Source organism: Choloepus didactylus, chromosome 2, assembly GCF_015220235.1.
Source record: "Choloepus didactylus isolate mChoDid1 chromosome 2, mChoDid1.pri, whole genome shotgun sequence".
Lineage (NCBI taxonomy): Eukaryota > Metazoa > Chordata > Mammalia > Pilosa > Megalonychidae > Choloepus > Choloepus didactylus.
In genome coordinates, this window is record NC_051308.1 from 4,138,558 (window position 1) to 4,156,382 (window position 17,825).

The 17,825-nt window shown below is 39.0% G+C and overlaps 1 protein-coding gene across 4 annotated transcripts in view; it reads left to right on the top strand.

The window, feature by feature from the left end:
• The window catches only part of ESR1 (estrogen receptor 1), a 388,242-nt gene that overhangs the window by 302,182 nt on the left and 68,235 nt on the right, over window positions 1-17,825 (top strand). For all 4 annotated transcript variants that reach the window (XM_037819617.1, XM_037819644.1, XM_037819633.1 and 1 more), the window contains exon 6: window positions 7,557-7,695. In XM_037819617.1, the coding sequence (XP_037675545.1) occupies window positions 7,557-7,695 (139 nt within the window). The remainder of the gene's footprint in view (window positions 1-7,556; window positions 7,696-17,825) is intronic.

Sequence of the window (17,825 nt, forward strand, 5' to 3'; positions counted from 1 at the left end):
AATATTGCTAATTTTTATTTTGGCGGTGCCTTAGAAACGTATCTCTGAATCTGTACATATAAGAATAATTCTGAGTCAGACATGTTACATTATGCTTCATGGTACTGAAGGAATTGATAATGGTGTTATAAATGCCATTATTTTTGTATTATATGAAATAACACAAGGGAAGATGTCAGACTCAGAGTCAAGTTGCAAAGTTTGTAGATTAATGCAGATACCATGACTTTCATTACTTGTAATTCTTTCAAGAAACAGTCATCTTAATATGTAGTATTAGAGGCAATGGTCAGTTAATTAAAAAAAAAAAGCAGTCTGTTGATTTTTAAATCTGTGGACTGAATTCTTCAATATTTACTCAAAGTAATGGGGTATCAACTCTGCTAATTGTGACATATTTTTAAGATATCAAATTTGTCACCTTTGGTTCCTCACTTACCATTGGTTTTTATTGCTTAGTCTTTGTCACGAGAGCACCAGTTCATTTCCCTTAGTAAGTAGCCACCTCAGAGCGGGATTCCAAAGCAAGTAAGGTGCAGCCCACGCAATGAGGAAGGCTACTGAATTCAACGGGAAGCTGCAGGCCCTTATACTGGGGGCTGTTGGACATAGCCCTGTTTGGGGTTTGCTAAATATCTTGAAATGCTTTGAAAGTAATAAAACCCCAAATGTGCTTTCTTTTCTCATTTTTTCACGTGTATTCCAAGAGAAATATAATCCACATGTCCTTGTTCCCTCATTTTTAAATCATGAAAATGTTGTTTGGTAAAAGCAGTTTGATGTCCAAGAAGTCTTTTAACTTTTTTTATTACACTATTTATATATATAAATAAAAAGAAAAAAATAAATGGAAAACACAACACAAGTGACATCGTGACTTCTCAGGGCAAACTCAAAGTGCCCAATTTAAGTTTGAAGCTCAAAATTGAAAATATTTCAAAAGAAAACCTTTCTCTTGATGTTTTGCAAAAAGCAGGCTCCCTCCTTGAAGGCAGAAGGTACAGGTCTATTAGGATGAAGAAGAGAAAAGATTAATATTCACTAATTGGCTACTCTGGTACTTGGAACATCTGCTAACTCCTTACTCTTTACAACAACCCTCAGTGTAGGTCAGTATGTCTGCATTTTATAGATTGGAGAGCCTTTCAGAAATCTTAAATAACTGGCTGCAGGTCACAGGGGAATGTCAACCCAGGTCTCCTTGACTTTTTGGCTCATACTCTTTTCATTACTGCCACCCTACCCTCCATGTAATCCAAAAATCCCATCTTGGGAAGTGACTTGGAAATACGTAGAAGGAGGGCTATTTTTGCTTTAAGAAAAGTCATTTCAGTGTTGGCAAGGAAATGTTTAGTATGGCAATTGAGCAAGAGTGTTGGGTAGGTGATATTGGTGGGGGTTACTGCTCACACTTGCCTGTCTTATAGCAGAAGAAACCCAGAATGCACATGGTGATGGGGATCTGGGGCAGACTCAGGGAAGGGCCAGGGTTTAGGATTGCGGTTTATAACATTTCTTCCAAAAACTGAGACTCTCACCATTTATCTGATTTCACAACAGTGCTATCATTGGTAAGACTGATGCATGAAATTATACATTTAAATGGATTAAAGTCATTTCCTAAAGAAGAAGTTCCCAATACGTGTACTGTTATTGGAGACATCTGAAAGTGTTGTAGAATGGGAATCAGAGCTTTAATGATCTCTCCATGAATAAAAGGGAATCTGAGAATTTCTTTTGGAGGGGTGTGGGGTGGAGAGAAAGTCATACTCAACTCTTCCATGGAGTACGTGCCCACAGTCAGGAATTAAGTTGTAAAAATCATAAAATGGAGGGCACATGGACTGCTCAGCTTTGGAAAAGGAATGTAGCTTGTTCTGATACCATTTGTCCTATAGGCTTTTTTCTCAGAAATCCCAGGCTTTATTCTGTTTGTAGCTGTCTTTGTACAACAGTCTCACCTTCCATGATTTATTCCCATTTTTGATCTTATTCTACTTGTGCACTAAGTCTTTGGCCTCAAGAAGAAAAAGAGATGGATTATTCAAATCATCTTCCATTGAGTAATAAGACAATACAGAGAAAAATGCAATTGGCAATTTTATAACTGCCATTTGGGAGAACATTGGGGTTATCATATGACTAAGAAAATGATTAATTTTGTTTGAAGGTCAGGGCATCAATATTTTCTTCCAGTGGATTTACTAAGGGAACCAACCACCTGACTTCTAGTTTTGTAGATGGCATTTCCCAGAGAAAAGTTGTTTTGGAAAGTCAACTCCATAGATTGCATTCTATGGAAATAAGAAGTAGAATTACTGCAGCATTAATTATTCTCATGCTTCTGTAGAGCCAGCCTGATTTATCATTCAATCCACGGCAGTGTGGAACTTTATAAGCATTCGTATTATATTAGTCATTTTGCCTAAGGGTCTCTGAGTACTTTTCAACATCACTTCTAACAACCTTGCCATGCCCCACAGGGGAGGGTGAAGCTTTAAGAATCAGCCTGTGACCGAATCCAATGAAACAATCTGTATGTCTGTCCCTAGAAGAATAGAGAAGAGGGTTTAGGATCTTATGAGGCTCAAGAGTGGACATGCTGTGAGCTCCTTTCACAGTCAAAACTAAGTTAAAATATCTTGGAGGAAAGGCAGATAACTCGGGACAGAGGCAGGAAGGTCCTTGCTTGGTGGAGAAGTTGGAAATCCCAAGCCTGTTGAATGTCTGGGAAGGTGTGTCTTTTTCTAAGATACAGACATCCCTCCACCTCATTAGCTAGGTTGTTACCCAGTACCAGAGGTAAGGAGTGGGACTTGAGGCATTTCTATTTCCAGTATGTTCTATCTCTGGTTATTCTATTACTAGACCTGTGAATGTAGAACAGAGAAAAAGAGCTGTTTTCTTTTTTAAAAATTTTATTTTGTGAGATTTCTGAGCATCTGATTTCATCTAGTCCCAATAAACTATTGTCACTGTATTTTAGGTGTATATTCTGTCCCACTGGTGGGTGTATATTCTGTCCCACTGGTGTCCTTGTCATTGACATGGGGGTCCTCACGTGATGGGGAGAGGTCCACTGTCACTGGGTCACCTGTGAAAATATCTGTTACTGACGCCTCCACTCCACCCAGTAGGAGCTGCTAGCACCATTTTCATTTTGGCAAAACTTTCCAGTGTCCAAGAAAGACTGGGGATTTACTTTTGAATGTCTCTGAGTTGTTATTATCAGATCCTTTAGAAATTGCATATTAGATCATTCTTCATGTTCATTAGGAAGATAAGCCAAGGGACAGAAACTTGACATCTATAGGTAGCTGTTTTTTTTTTTTTGTTTTTTTTTGTTTTTTTTTTTGCTGTGAGATGTGTTGCATTATTTTTCCTCTTTAGTTATGAATTGAAAGTATTAATGGGCATTTATTTCTCTGTGGTTAACGTAAAGTCTAGGGCAGTACGTTGCAAGAAAGGAGGTTCTCCTATTATGGCTTCCTTTCCTAGTTGTCATGTTCACTGAGGATTAAATGATATTTTTCTTTCCACATCTCTCTCCCATCCCTAACCCTACTCCAAGAACTCACAGAAGATACTGTGGAGTGGCCATTTGCTTAGCTGGGAAAGGTAGTTAAACAGACTCTTTCTTTCTGTGAGTCCTACAAAATTTCAGCAGAAGTACCCAGCAATATTTCTGGACTCTGACAGAAAACTGTTACATTCTTCAGACAGATTTCATAATCACCATACTTGTGTGAAACAAATGGTTCTGGTGAGCTTCTTAGGCTCCCAAAAAAGCCACTAAAACTGTCGAACTTCAATAGCACTGATGTTGTGAAGTGAGAATTTAAAAGCATGATTCAGTTAATATGTAAAGTTGCTACCAGAAAGTGCTCCTTTGATTTTCCAAAATTGATGGTTTACAGGGCCAGCTGCAGTTCTTGGATGTCCAAACCACTGAGAACTGCGTGGGACATTCCCAAACCCCAGCCTGTCTCCCTCTTTTTTTTTTTTTTTTTTTTTTTAACCCCATCCTGTCTCTCTCTCTCTCTCTCTCTCTCTCTCTCTTTTTTACTGTCTCATTTTCTGAGGTTGATGTAGGGTATTGAATAATCTGGTGTAGGTTTCATAATGGGTGATAGTATCATATGATTACATCCCCCCCCCCCCCAAAAAAAAAAACAGTGAATGTCAGGAGAAGAGAGAGCAAAAGCCTCACTTTTGAATGTTAACATTTCTGAAAATGAGTTTAATTTGCAATATAAATCTACATTACTATTCTGAGAGTTGGCCTAAAAGATTGGGGTGAAATCTTAGAGAATTAAAACTTCCTTGAGAGCTTTCACTTTAAGTACTGCTCCTTCGATTTGGTTTATCCCCTTGGTCACTGGACACCGAGAAAGAGGACCATTTCCTGCTGTCTCCAAGTGATGGTTCTCTGTTTCTCCCAGAGCAAAGCTAGGCCACTTTGACCTAATGCCCTCTCTGGGCCAATAGCTGTAGGTTCTAGAGAAACCTGTTCCTTTTTTCCCTCTACGGGGTATGAAACCAAATCAGTTTTTTTGTTTTTAAATTTTATTCTAGTAACATAATAACATAAAACTTGCCATTTTTAACCATTTTAAGTGTACAGTTCAGTGGCATTAATTACATTCACAGTATTGTGCTACCATCACCATCATCCATTACCAAAACTTTTTCCTCGCCCCAAACGGAAACTATGTAGCCATTAAGCAAAAGCTCCCCATCCCCCTTTCTCTCATCCCTGGTAATCTCTAATTTATCTAAAGATAAGTTAAAAATAACTTATCTTTATTAAGATAAATGCTTAATCTGGACATTTGATATAAGTGAAATCATACTTATGCAACTTATGCAACTTATGCATACTTATTCTACATTCTCCCTTCAAGGTTCACCATATTGTATCATTTTGTATCATGTATCAGAGCTTCATTCCTTTTTATGATTGAGTCATATTCCATGTATGGTTATACTGCATTTTGTTTAGCCATTCATCTGTCAATGGGCATTTAGGTTGCTTTCACCTTTTGACTATTGTGAATAATGCTGCTGTGAACACTGGTGTACAAGTGTCTGTTAGAGTCCTTGCTTTAAATTGTTTGGACCAAATCACCACTTTTTAATCCTTTAGTTTTCTTATGAATAAAGCAAGCAGTCTACTTTCTCATTTCTTCATTTGCAAACTCTGCGTTATGTGATTGAACCCACGCTTTCCATCAAAAAGACCTCTGCTCTGATAAAGGCTGAATTGTTTTAATCCTTGGCATGGTTGAGTCACGTTGTGAAAGATGCAATAAATCCAAGCTGAATTTGATAAGAGTCATGAATTTTGTGCATGAGTACACAATCTAGCAGGATTTACAGATTCATGCATAATTCATCTGAATATAGTGTGATAAGATGATCGGTTAGAAACGTGAAAAGATTCTCAACATCATTAGTCATTAGGGAAATGCAAATTAAAACTGCAGTTTGATTTCTCTATATGTCTATTAGAGCACTAAAATTAAAAAGACTGACCATATCAAGTATTGACAGGGTTGTGGAGAAACTGGTACTCTCATATATTACTGATGGAAATGTAGAATTGAACAACCACTTTTGAAAACTGTTTGGCAGTTACTTAAAATGTTAAACATAGACCTACCATGTTATCCAGCCATCCCACTCTTAACTATTTACCGCAAGAGTAATGGAAGCAAGTTTCCATCCAAAAACCTGTGCATGGATAATCATAACAGCTTTATTTGCCAGAGCCCCAAACTAGAAACAACTCAAATGACCAATGAAAGGATAAACAAATTCCATACAATGGAATGCCACTCAATAATAAAATGAATCCAGTGTTCATACTTACAACAACAGGGATAAATCTCAAAATCATTCTGCTGAGTTAAAGAAGCCAGACAAAAAGGTAGGAGACTCTTGGGAACTCAATTAATATGTTAACCACAGGAATGGAGAGGAAGAATTTGAGAGTTACTTCTAAGATAGATTGACAAAACTTGATTATGCGAAGACGGAGAGAGAGAAGGCATAGACCTGAGGTCTGTCTTTCGCTTGGATTTCTCTAGGTGAATTATCACCTATTTGGAGGTAAATACTAGGAGAAAGATGGCGTTTAAGCATATAAGAAACATGAGCTAATTGTCTGATGATGAGCATGTTGTGTTTCTGAGGCCCCTACAAAGAAACATCTAGTGTGCAAATCATCAGTACTTGACTGTTTAAGGAAATAAACTTATGATTTGCTTTTTAATAAATGCAAGCACAGATAGCTAATGAAAATGCAATATTAGAGAAGATAAAGAATAGAAGGGAGATACCATAGAAAAAATGGAATTTCCTAGAGCCATCCTCATGGATAAGAGGGAAAAGATGGTTGAGGGAAGGAAGAGAGAAAAGAAATAGATTGTGATGGGATAAATTAAGGCAAAAGATCAGGGAACTGATTTGGAAGGCAGCAAGCCTTATGAACATTTTGTTTGCTTAATGCTCTAGTCACTCTGGCAAATTGTCATTTGTATGGTTGGGTGTTTGGTCACGTGTTCCAAATTCTGTAATTAACTGGAGTTCATAAGAGGTAGAGACAATGGTGGTCAAGAGTCATGTTCTACAGTCAGAGATTATACTCCCATCTCTGACCTTAACAAATTATGTAGGCTCTTTGAGCATCTATTTCCTTATCTGTAAAGTGGGATATCAGTTCCTACTTCTTAGGGTTCTTGTATTAGAGATGAAAAGAAGTTGTGTGCAAGAAGCACTTGGCATTGCTTCTAACCCATAGTAAGGGTTCAATAAATTTGTCATCATGGTCTTTTTCTCCTCCTCCTCCTCCTCCTTCCTTCTTCTCCTTCTTCCTTATCCTCTTCTTTTCTTATTCTTACTAACAGTCATCCACCGTTCCATCAGTGATGATTGGAAAAGCTGTAATCTACAAATCAACCATAAAAATTTGAATGGCTAGTTCCAGAAGAAATGATAATGTCATCTTGTATGCCATGAGGCTCATTCTCCCCAAGTGAATTGCATGTGCTATTTCATTAATCTTTATTTTACCCAGAATGAAAAAAGAGTATGGATTAGTGACTAGGTAAAGAAACAGAAATTTAGTGACCTGAGTTTTGCCTTTGCTCGCATTCCTGTATAGTTAAAAGCAGTAATTTAAATTTCTTGCACCTCAGTATCTTCAGCTGAAACACAAATGAATAATAATAGTCACATATGGTTATTAGAAATGTCTAAGTAGAAATCATACAAGTTTTAACACTATTTAACAACAAAACATCATAGAAAGGTGAATTGCATAAGTTAGCGTATTGTCTGTCGAAGTACTATTAAGGAATTAAGAAACATATTATTGCATTGAAATTCACTGATATAGCTAGGTTTAAAAAAAGAAAACAGTCACTTGACTTCCCCGTAAAGTTTGCTTCTGTTACACTTAATTCCACTGAATGGAAAATAGACCATACTGGCTCAAATCCTTGGTTGCATTAATTTTGACAGTAATGCATACTTGTTTTCTTAACTTGTTCCAGGCTTTGTGGATTTGTCCCTCCATGATCAGGTCCACCTTCTGGAATGTGCTTGGCTGGAGATCCTGATGATTGGCCTCGTCTGGCGCTCAATGGAGCATCCGGGAAAGCTCCATTTTGCTCCTAACTTGCTGCTAGACAGGTGAGTGACCTGGCTGTAGCTGGGGTGAGCACTTCCTCTGCAATCAGCAGATTATTCATGAAGTTGTATTATTCAGTACTCGGTGAAACTTTAGGGAACTTCGTAAGGTATGTTTACTTTACAAATGGGTAAATTTGGGTGATGTGGGCTTCTCAAGTCCACAGAAAACTAAGGATAACTTTCTGTTAGACATCTGCTCGGAGGACCTTTATTCTACATTCTTTTCCAACTATGAGCTGTAGTTTTCTAAATCTACCTTCATTTTGTCTTATATGAAAGTGATGAATAACCTCTGTTAATCAAAATTTTTTTGATGGTGATGGTAGCACAATATGATGAATGTACTCAATACCACTGAGTTGTATACTTGAAAGTGGAGTTGTATACTTGAAAGTGGTTAAAATGGAAATTTGGAGTAGTATATATGTCACTACAATAAAAAGTTTTTTAAAAAAACTATTTTTGGAGTAGGTCCATCCAAATCACAGTAGCCTTTTCCTTTCCTTCTCCAATATTCCCATCAGTAAAATGAGAAATTTGACCAGAGCATTCTGGAGGCCACTCTCAGTTCCGTGAATCCACAAAAGTTACTTGCTTATTTTAGAAAATGAAGATTTCTGTTTTCAAACCTGTTGCCTTCTTTAGTGTATTTTGTTTGGGTTACGATGAACTGGGAGTCCTTTCTTTTTCAGTAATTGCTTAAAGTGATAAGTGATAGCATTTAGACATTATTCAATGGCAGCACCCCCCCCCCCCCCATAGAGTCTTGATCTTTCACCAGCCAGTGTTTAAGGTTTCACATATATCATCTCACTTCCTCCCCATGGCACTTCCTGGGAAACAGCATATTATCATTCACCTTGTAACGGAAAGCGGTATCTCAGAGACATCTGCTACTTGCAAAAAAGCAGAGAGCTAGCAAATGATGGAGCCAAGATTTGAATTCAAGATCCTTTTGACTCTGGCACCTTCTATTGCTTCCTCTCCTGAACACACTCTTTCATGCGCAGAGATCCCTCCTTGGTTTGCTGCCATAGACTTTTGTTTCCAGGTACACCTTGTCTTTGTGGGTTTCATCACAACTGGAATGGGAAGAACCGTCTTCTCAGCCTTAGCAATCCCAGGCTCCCCGTTGTCTGCATCACTTCAGAATGCCCCACACTGCCCCTCTCTGGTCTGGCTCCTGGGACCCCCATACCTGCCAAGCCCCCTGGAGCAGAGGCACAGAAAAATGAACTGAAGTGCTGGCAAATTGTCCAAGGTGTTGGCTGCTTTTTTGCCATTTTATATTAATAGGGCTTTTGAATAACTGTGCTGATACTGTTCAAGAAGCAGATTTTGCTGTCCATGGAATATTCCACTATCACAGTCTCTCAAAATGATTGAGATTGGCCACTAGTCTCTCTCCTCAGAACTGTACTCACACCACATTCCGTCAGCCTTCTGGAGGATGTCTTCACAGTTTTCCTTTCCCCTCCCCTCCCCTCCCCTCCCCTCCCCTTCTCTTGCATTTTCATGCTGTTCTAGTTTGCTAATGCTGCCAGAATGCAGAACACCAGAGATGGATTGGCTTTTATAAAAGGGGGTGTATTTGGTTACACAGCTACACTCTTAAGGCCATAATGTGTCCAAGGTAACACATCAGCAATCAGGTACCTTAACTGGAGGATGGCCAATGGTGTCCGGAAAACCTCTGTTAGCTGGGAAGGCATGTGGCTGGCATCTGCTCCAAAATTCTGTTTTCAAAATGACTTTCTCCCAGGACGTTCCTCTCTAGGCTGCAGTTCCTCAAAAATGTCACTCTTGGTTGCACTTGGGGTATTTGTCCTCTCTTAGCTTCTCTGGAGCAAGAGTCTGCTTTCGATGGCCATCTTCAGACTGTCTCTCATCTGCAGCTCCTGTGGTTTCTTCAAAGTGTCCCTCTTGGCTGTAGCTCCTCTTCAAAATGTCACTCACAGCTGCACTGCACTGAGTTCTTTCTGTTTGTCAGCCCATTTGTATGGCTTCACTGATCAAGGCCCACTTTGAATGGATGGGGCCACACCTCCATGGAAATTATCTCATCAGTGTTATCACCTGCAGTTGGGTGGGGCATATTTTCATGGAAACAACCTAATCCAAACATTCCAACTTAATCCCCACTAATATGTCTGCCCCACAAGATTGCATCAAAGAATAAGGCCTTTTCTGGGGGGACATAATACATTCAAACCGGCACACATGCCTTATCATTGTTTTCCCTTTCCACCTCGTTTCTCCTTTCTTTTCCTTTACCTTCCCCTGCCCTTCTTTTCTTTTCTCCTCTCTCCTTCTATTTTTTGATTGTCTCCCAGTAGGATGGTTCTGTGACCAAATTATACCAAATCTGACGGAGAAAATCTTAGACTATGTATGCTATTTCCCTGCCACAGATTCAATGTTAGGTTTTCTGAATGTCTGTAACTGACTGGTCTGCTCCATGATTTGCAGCCTCATCCATGTCTGTCTTCTTGGGTGTGCCCTTGCTGAGAACATTCATCAAAACATAGCATTTTGGATATAAAAAGGACTTCCGACATTATCTTGCCCCGGTGAACTCATTTTACCAGTGAGGTGATATTATCTGCCACCAGCTTCTCTTTCCTTTCCATACACTTTCAGTGGTTAATTCACTATCGTATCTATCACTGCAATCTGGGTGGCTAGAAGTTCTCATCTCTATCCATTCCTACTTTCTGAAGCTCCATATTTGAAGTTCTTACTACTTCTAGACAAGCATTTCTCAATCTGGGCATTATTGACATTTTGGGTTGGAAGATTCTGTGTTGTGGGGGGGGCTGTCCTGTGCGTTACTGAATGTGCAACAGCATCCCTGGCCTCTCCCCATCAGATGCCAGGAGCAACCTCCCTTCCCATTATAACAACCCAAAATGTTTCCAGACCTCGCAAAATGATCCCTGGGATAGGACTGGGGGATGGGTGGGGATCATCCCTGGTTAAGAACCACTTCTGTGGACTTTCCTACTCCAGTGTTCTATATGCTCTTCAGAGTCACCATATGCTGAACTGAATACATTACCCTCTGCTCCAACTCTGGGCCATTACTTTTGTTCTGTAAGTAACGTCAACACACATCTAGGTGCTGATGCTATAAAGCCTAAATTCGTGATAGATTACACATACACACACCAGATTATTCTGTTGACTGTGAAGTCACTTCTGAACTTTTTCTTGAAATCTGACTCTCTCCTTTGTCTCTATTCCACTGCCATAGTGTGGGCCTTCTTGTCTGTTCCCCAGATTTTTGCCTCTTAACAACCATCTCTCTTTCTCAGTTATTGTCCCTCTTTCCTTTCCCACCCCCAACGGTGCTGCCAGAGACTTTTTTCTGAGATGCAGCTGTGATCATAATTCCTGACTCAACTGTCATTGGCCCGCCCAATTCTTTAGAAAGTACTATATAAACTTATCTTGCTAATTATGAATTCTTATTACAAGCCTCACAAACTCAAACATCTGCAGAGCCGGTCAGATGATGTAAATGAAGAAGGCCAGTGGGTGGGTGGGTGTGACACCAAAAAGAGAGCGTTGGGGATTAGGGTGACCCGGTGTGTTCTATGCAGGCTAAAAACAGTGATGAGCTGAATTCAGCCTGAGAACTGTGGGTTTTAGTTTGAACTTTCCAGCTTTTCTTCTACTGTACCCGCTCCTGCACCCCATGATAACTCTATCCTTGGCACTATGTCAGGCTTCCAAAATGCCCTGCTTGCCTCTGCTTCCTGAGAGACCCTCTATTTTTCAGCTTCCTTGTTAACATCTTATCTGTTCTGTAAGGCTCAATTCAAATGCCACTCTTCCTTAAACCTTCTTTCTGTCTCTCTCCTCCCCAGGCAGAAAGTAACCACGTCTTTATCCCAGTTCTCATTGTGCTTGGTTTGCACCTTTCCAAAAGTATGTCTCCTTCTGCCATGTGGTAATCATGATACATGTCTTAGCTTCACCACCAGCTCATATACTCGTTATGGGCTGGGACCAGATCGTCTCTGTCTTTGCATCACCTCTGATGTGCAAAGTCTTCATGGCACCCAATAAATGTTTAAGTCGCATGGCCAAGATCACCCTGGTAGCTGGTGGAGGAATCCAGAGGAGAGTCCACACCCTCTGGCACACATTTCAGATGATCTTGTCATCTAACTCATGTACCTCCCATGCATTGCTGCACATCCATTCCTGGCTTACTCACTTATAGACTTTGCAGAAATCAGTATCCGTCTGCATAGGAGGGATTTGCTTAATTGCTAAATACATCTGGCTTATGTATTCTTCTGCTTATACTCCACAAACCTATTATGCAAATCCTAAATCCCAAATGGGAATGTGTGAAAGATTTACTAGTTTTTACACAACTAGTCTCACTATCAGGGAAAATCTTAAGTTTGTAATAAATTTAATAATACTTAGGTAAATGTTAATAATTAAAAAAGCATAGAAAGTTTAAGATGTAAAATGTATACTGCAAATATAGTTCATATAAAATATAAATATATTTATATAAAATATATAGTTCATATAAAATATATATTTATATGAAATATAAATATGTATTTATATGAAATATAGATACATTTATATGAAATATAGACACATTTATACACAATATAAATATATAAAAATAAAATATTTGTAATACGAAATATTTTGTGCTTTTCTAATCATTAACATGTACCTAAATATTGTTAAATATCAATATTATAAAATGATCCCCTTGTATCTGAGGGTCACTGCTTTGAATGACATTGACATATGCATAACAGTAAAAAAAAACACAAAAAACTGTGACCAGCAGCCAATTGGAATTTTATACATCTGGAAGACGGCTGTTGCTTGCTAGCTGAGAACCCAACCCCTCTGGTTGAATGGAGCTCTCTGTTTGCCATAAGTCACCCCCTATTCCTTTTGCTCATTTCCCATCATATTGTGCTAAAGTTGGTAACTGGAGGCAAGATTTTATCTGGAATTATTACAATGATGTCCTCATTTCTCAAAACATTGGAAATGCAGGCATTTGTGCCTTGCAAGGCCGTCCAGAGGCTTGCACTGACCCCAGGCACTCACATTCGTAGTTACTCAAATGTTGGAATTGGCAAGTGGGGCTCCGTGATCACAGGAATATAAAAAGCTGTTGGGTTATCTCACATTTGTGAGGAAAGGACCTATTTCCTGACTTTTGTCCATTTAAAAAGAGTTATTGCTGGATTTTCTCATGAGATCTTGATTCTGGTGGCTTATAACTTTCCTGATCGTCATGTGTTTGCTGGCCAAGCTCACCCTGCCATGCTTCACCTAACCACATTTCCAGTTCCTGCCTGAATCCTGCAGCAGGGAGTTCCAAGCACTTAATGTAGTCATTCTTGTCAAAAACCAAGAAATAGAGGTTATTGTAAGGTAAAGTAAGGAGCCCCATAACTTCTCTTGGTGTGTTTGTGCTTTATAAGAGGAAAGCAAAAGATAATAAAAACACCTGTGAAAGTAATCAGGAAATGGAGAAACTCATTTTCCATTCTAGCACCTAATCCTTTGGTGTTTTTTGGCATCAGAAAACACCAAATATGTTCTCTGTGTCGACCAGGACTGCGTCTCTTTGTTTAGTCCTGCCTGAGTGCTCACCCTGGAAAAATGTAGACTGAAAACTGAAGCAAACGTGTTCAGCATATATTGTTCCTTGTGGGGTCTCTTTTCTTTCACAGGAGTAAAATTTACTATAGCTGGAAGGCAGATGTGATTCTAGAGGAACCGATGTAAATTGAACGTTCAGTAAGAATATCCGGTTTCCAAGGGACTGCCTAGTTCTGTTTTGCTGGCGCCATCCATGCTAACAAATTCTGAGAAATATTTGCGGATTTCTCAGTGAAGCCAAAGCACTCTCTTTTGACTCCTGTGCACCCTCAGAGAAAAAAAAAGTATTCATCCATTTGAAAAGCAGGGAATAATTGGACAAGCAGAATATTCTCTCTACCAAGCCTCTGGCTAGAGGGCTGTTGACTTAGCTCTTTCCATCACTTGCATCAGGGGACTCTGCCTGCAGGAAATAGTATTGGACAACAGAAAGTTCTTTCACTTGTAGGCATAGACTCTGACGAAGTTGTCTTCCTTAAGAAAAAAACAGGTTGCCGCCTGAGAGAAAACATTTTGCCTTTTCTATTAAATAGCAGGTTGTTTTCAGATGATAAATTCATTTTAAATTGGAGAATAAGAGTCATTTTCTAGAAGCATGCATATTCTTCTTTTAGGCTGCTTATTGAAAATATTTCCGAGGCATTAAAGTGAGAAAAAGCACGTAAACAAGACAATGCTTCCAGCAACGCTTTTATTGCATTTTTCCGTGTAACTCTTGATGTTAAGTTCTTTTCAGATTTTCTTACTTGGAAGAATAAAAAAATAAAGTTCTGAGATCAGTTTATGAATTCAGAATGTAACCTGTCTGCATGTGTTTCTCGGGCATGAAGAGAAGGACCTCTCTTTATTTCTCCCTCTCATAATTCTCCCCTCTGAAAAATGTGTGTGTTCCGGTTTGCTAATTCTGCCTTTTTGCAAAATACCAGAAATGGAGTGGCTTTTACAAAGGGGTTTTATTTGGTTACAAAATTACAGTCTTAAGGCCATAAAATGTCCAAGGTAAGGCATCAGCAATAGGGTAACCTCACTGGAGGAAGGCCATTGGCGTACAGAAAAACTCTGTTAGCTCAAAAGGCATGTGGCTGGCTTCTGCTTGCAAGCAGGTTGCATTTCAAAAAGGCATTCTCCAAAATGTCGGTGTCAGCTTCCAGCAGCTGCCTTCAAAATGTCTCTCAGCTGCAGCTCCTCCCCAAAATGTCATTCTCAGTTGCTCTGAGGTCCTTCTGTCTGTGAACTCCTTTATACCAGTCCAGTGATCCAATTAACACCCACCCTGAATGGGCGGGGTAACACCTCCATGGAAATTATCCAATCAAATGTTTCACTCACAGTCGATTGAGTCACATCTCCATGGAAACAATCAAAGAATTCCAATCTAATCAACACTAATACTTCTGCCCCCACAAGATTGCATTGAAGAACATGGAGTTTTAGGGGACATACTATATCCAAACCAGCAGAGTGTGCTACCCCCAAAGGGGAGCTTTGTAGTTATGGGAGGGGGCAGTTATGGGAGGGGGCAGTGATCCACCCATGAGCCCAATTTGCTGGGATGACTGGAGACATTTACACCAGTTTAGCCCACTCCCTCCATAGCTTTCTGGATGCATAGGTCCTTTTGTCCCATTCATAACTCAGAACTTTGCTCATAATCTTTTTTCACTCTGTCTTATGGAATTGAGGGTAGGGGTGGGGCTGGGGAAGCAAGAAAGGGAGCCCACATTTACTGAACCTTTTAAATGTATGATGCTGTGCTGGGTTATCTTCTCGATTTCACTCAATGTATAGAGAATACAGGAAACAAAGGGCTTTGCTTGTTTATATGTCAGTTGTTTCTTTCCAGTTCTGAGCACTTAGTTATTCAATGGCATGTGCCAATTGATTGATTCTTAAAAGTCTTTGGTTTAGTGCCCTGATAAATCCTGGAAATATGAAGCTGTTCATTGTAAAGGAGAAAACTTGAGGCCAAAAGAATGGAGAAATATGCCAAACTGTCATTAAACCGCTGCTACTTTTGACAAAAGATAATTCAAAATTTCTATTGGACTAAAACCCACTGAATTGTGCATTTTAAATTTGTGAATTTTATGATATGTGAATTATATCTCAATAAAGATGGTAAACACACACAGACACACACACAATACGCACACATACACAAGAAGTATCTTACTGTTAATCGACAAGTTAGGATTTAAGGAATGATTATGATTACTGAATCATTACATAGATATTCCTGTTTATTTTCTGGTGTATTAGCATAGACACAGGGAAATACCTGAAATCTCTGAACTGTAATCCAGCTGCCTTGATCTCTGATAATGATTGCATAACCTTTATCTTGTGCCCTTGTGATTGTAAAAACCTTGTGACCGATCCCCGCTTGTACCCATTTTATCTGGTTTTTGGACTTTGTAATCTTGTGATCACTAAAGACAGCCCCTAATTGTTATTAATGAATGGCCTTGGGTCAACCCAGAACTAAACCATCCAAATTCCAAAGTTATTTTGATAACCGAAGCTGGATCTAACCAAAATGGGCCCACCTGATATGTGAAGTAGCTTAGGCTTTAAACTATAAGTGACCTATACCTCATTATAAATACCAAAAATCATGCCCACCATTATATTAAGGCTGCTATTTTCTTATATACATTCTGTGACTAAGCATGTAATCAGTTTGTGCGTGCTCAATAATTAGATCACCTCTAATTATATCATCTGGAGCCTTTGTGCTCATTATCCTAAAATCTGCCCATCTTTTGATGCTATAAAACTATCAGAATTACTGCAGTTTGAAGAGACCAGTTCTGGGGCTGATAAGCCATCTGCTCTCCTGCTTTGCACCTAGCAATAAACTCTTTCTCTCTTTGAAATCCCGGTGTCTCAGGAATTGGTCATTTGAGTGCATCAGGCAGAGAATCCACTGCCTTTGTCTGGTAACAGTACTGGAATTTCAGGAAAAGTCGTTTTGACCTACCAGGCCATCAACCATGAAAGTATTTGCTAAGGGTTCTGTTGGGAAAAGGTAAAAAACAAAAAAACAAAAAAACAAGAAACTCAGACCAAGGTTTCTCCTTAAAAGTAAAAGCAATTAAGCTGCATTATATTATAAAGCTTGCTGATTCATGTCTTTAAATCCTCAAGAGAAGTAAGCCTATAAACAGCAAGGATCCACTCAATATAAAATCATTCCCCTGGAAAAGGCATTACTCCAGCGCAAGAATTAACCTTGTGTTAGAGGTTAATTTGACTTTTTAAGATTTTTACAAACCACATTATTTTTGCCTTTGCTGTTTATTATTAACGATTAAACATCAGCTGAATTTATCTCTCTTATAATCTAAATAATATGTTTAACAAAGCTCAATTTAAGATATCTTAATAATATTTAAGTCGTGCATACTATACAGGGGTAATTAAATAATCCCCCTCTCACATCTGCTTTAATTACAGCTGTCTTGTCTTTCCATAGTTGACATTAGAAAGATTTTGATTTGTTTCAATATTAATGCCCTTAAAATCTGACAATAAAGGGAGATGGTCAACCACGGGGCAGCGTTTGTCAGGATTCAGTTTACGTCAACTCGGTAGATGATGATTGGGCACCATCATACCCTAAAGGCACTGAATGGTACCGAAGTATGGGAAAAAGAGGTGGGACCTGCCCTCAGGGCATTTGCTGTCTGCTGATGGAGCGATATTAGCATGCAGATGTTACAAGGCCAAGGTTACAAGCATGCCTCCACTACACCTCACACCATTCACTGCTAGTTTATCTTCCTCAATCATGTTCTAATGCCTGTGGATTCCAAGTGAAAAGGAAACCCTCATTTACAAGTTGCATTTATTTACTGATATACACATGACCTTACGTGCAGAGTGTTGGCAAACTTGTACTCATTACACATTTATCCTACCTAAAAGCATATTATAACAGGTATAGCTCTAAAAGCAAGATCATTCCAGGTATTGGTCCTTTGGGGGCTGCCAGGAGGGCAGCAGTTGGCAGAGCTTGTCAAGGTAGATGAGCACAGTGTACATATTTTGAAATATTAACTCATGTCAAGGTGTCACTACTGCCTGGATATATTCCAATGATGAAAACTCTTAATTTTACCTATAGATAGAAGTTTGGCTTCAGAGTAAATGATGTTAGTATGTCTATTTCCATTTCCTGTTAAAGATTGAAATTGTCTTCTATTAATAATGTCACAGTTATATAATTAAGTTCCATGGTATTATTGATTTCTCCCTGTGGTCTCCTAACCCAAAGAATAAGGATGAAATTTCTCTTCTGACATTTTTAAAGGTGATCATTCATTAAGTAGCTACGTATTCTTATATGTGACTTTTCTCATGTTTTCATTTTATCTAATAGAAAGATACAAAAAGCATGCTGTTGGAGTTTTCTTCAGTTTTACATCAAAGCAAAGATCGATTTCTTGACCAGCTTCCATATTTTACCATGCTCC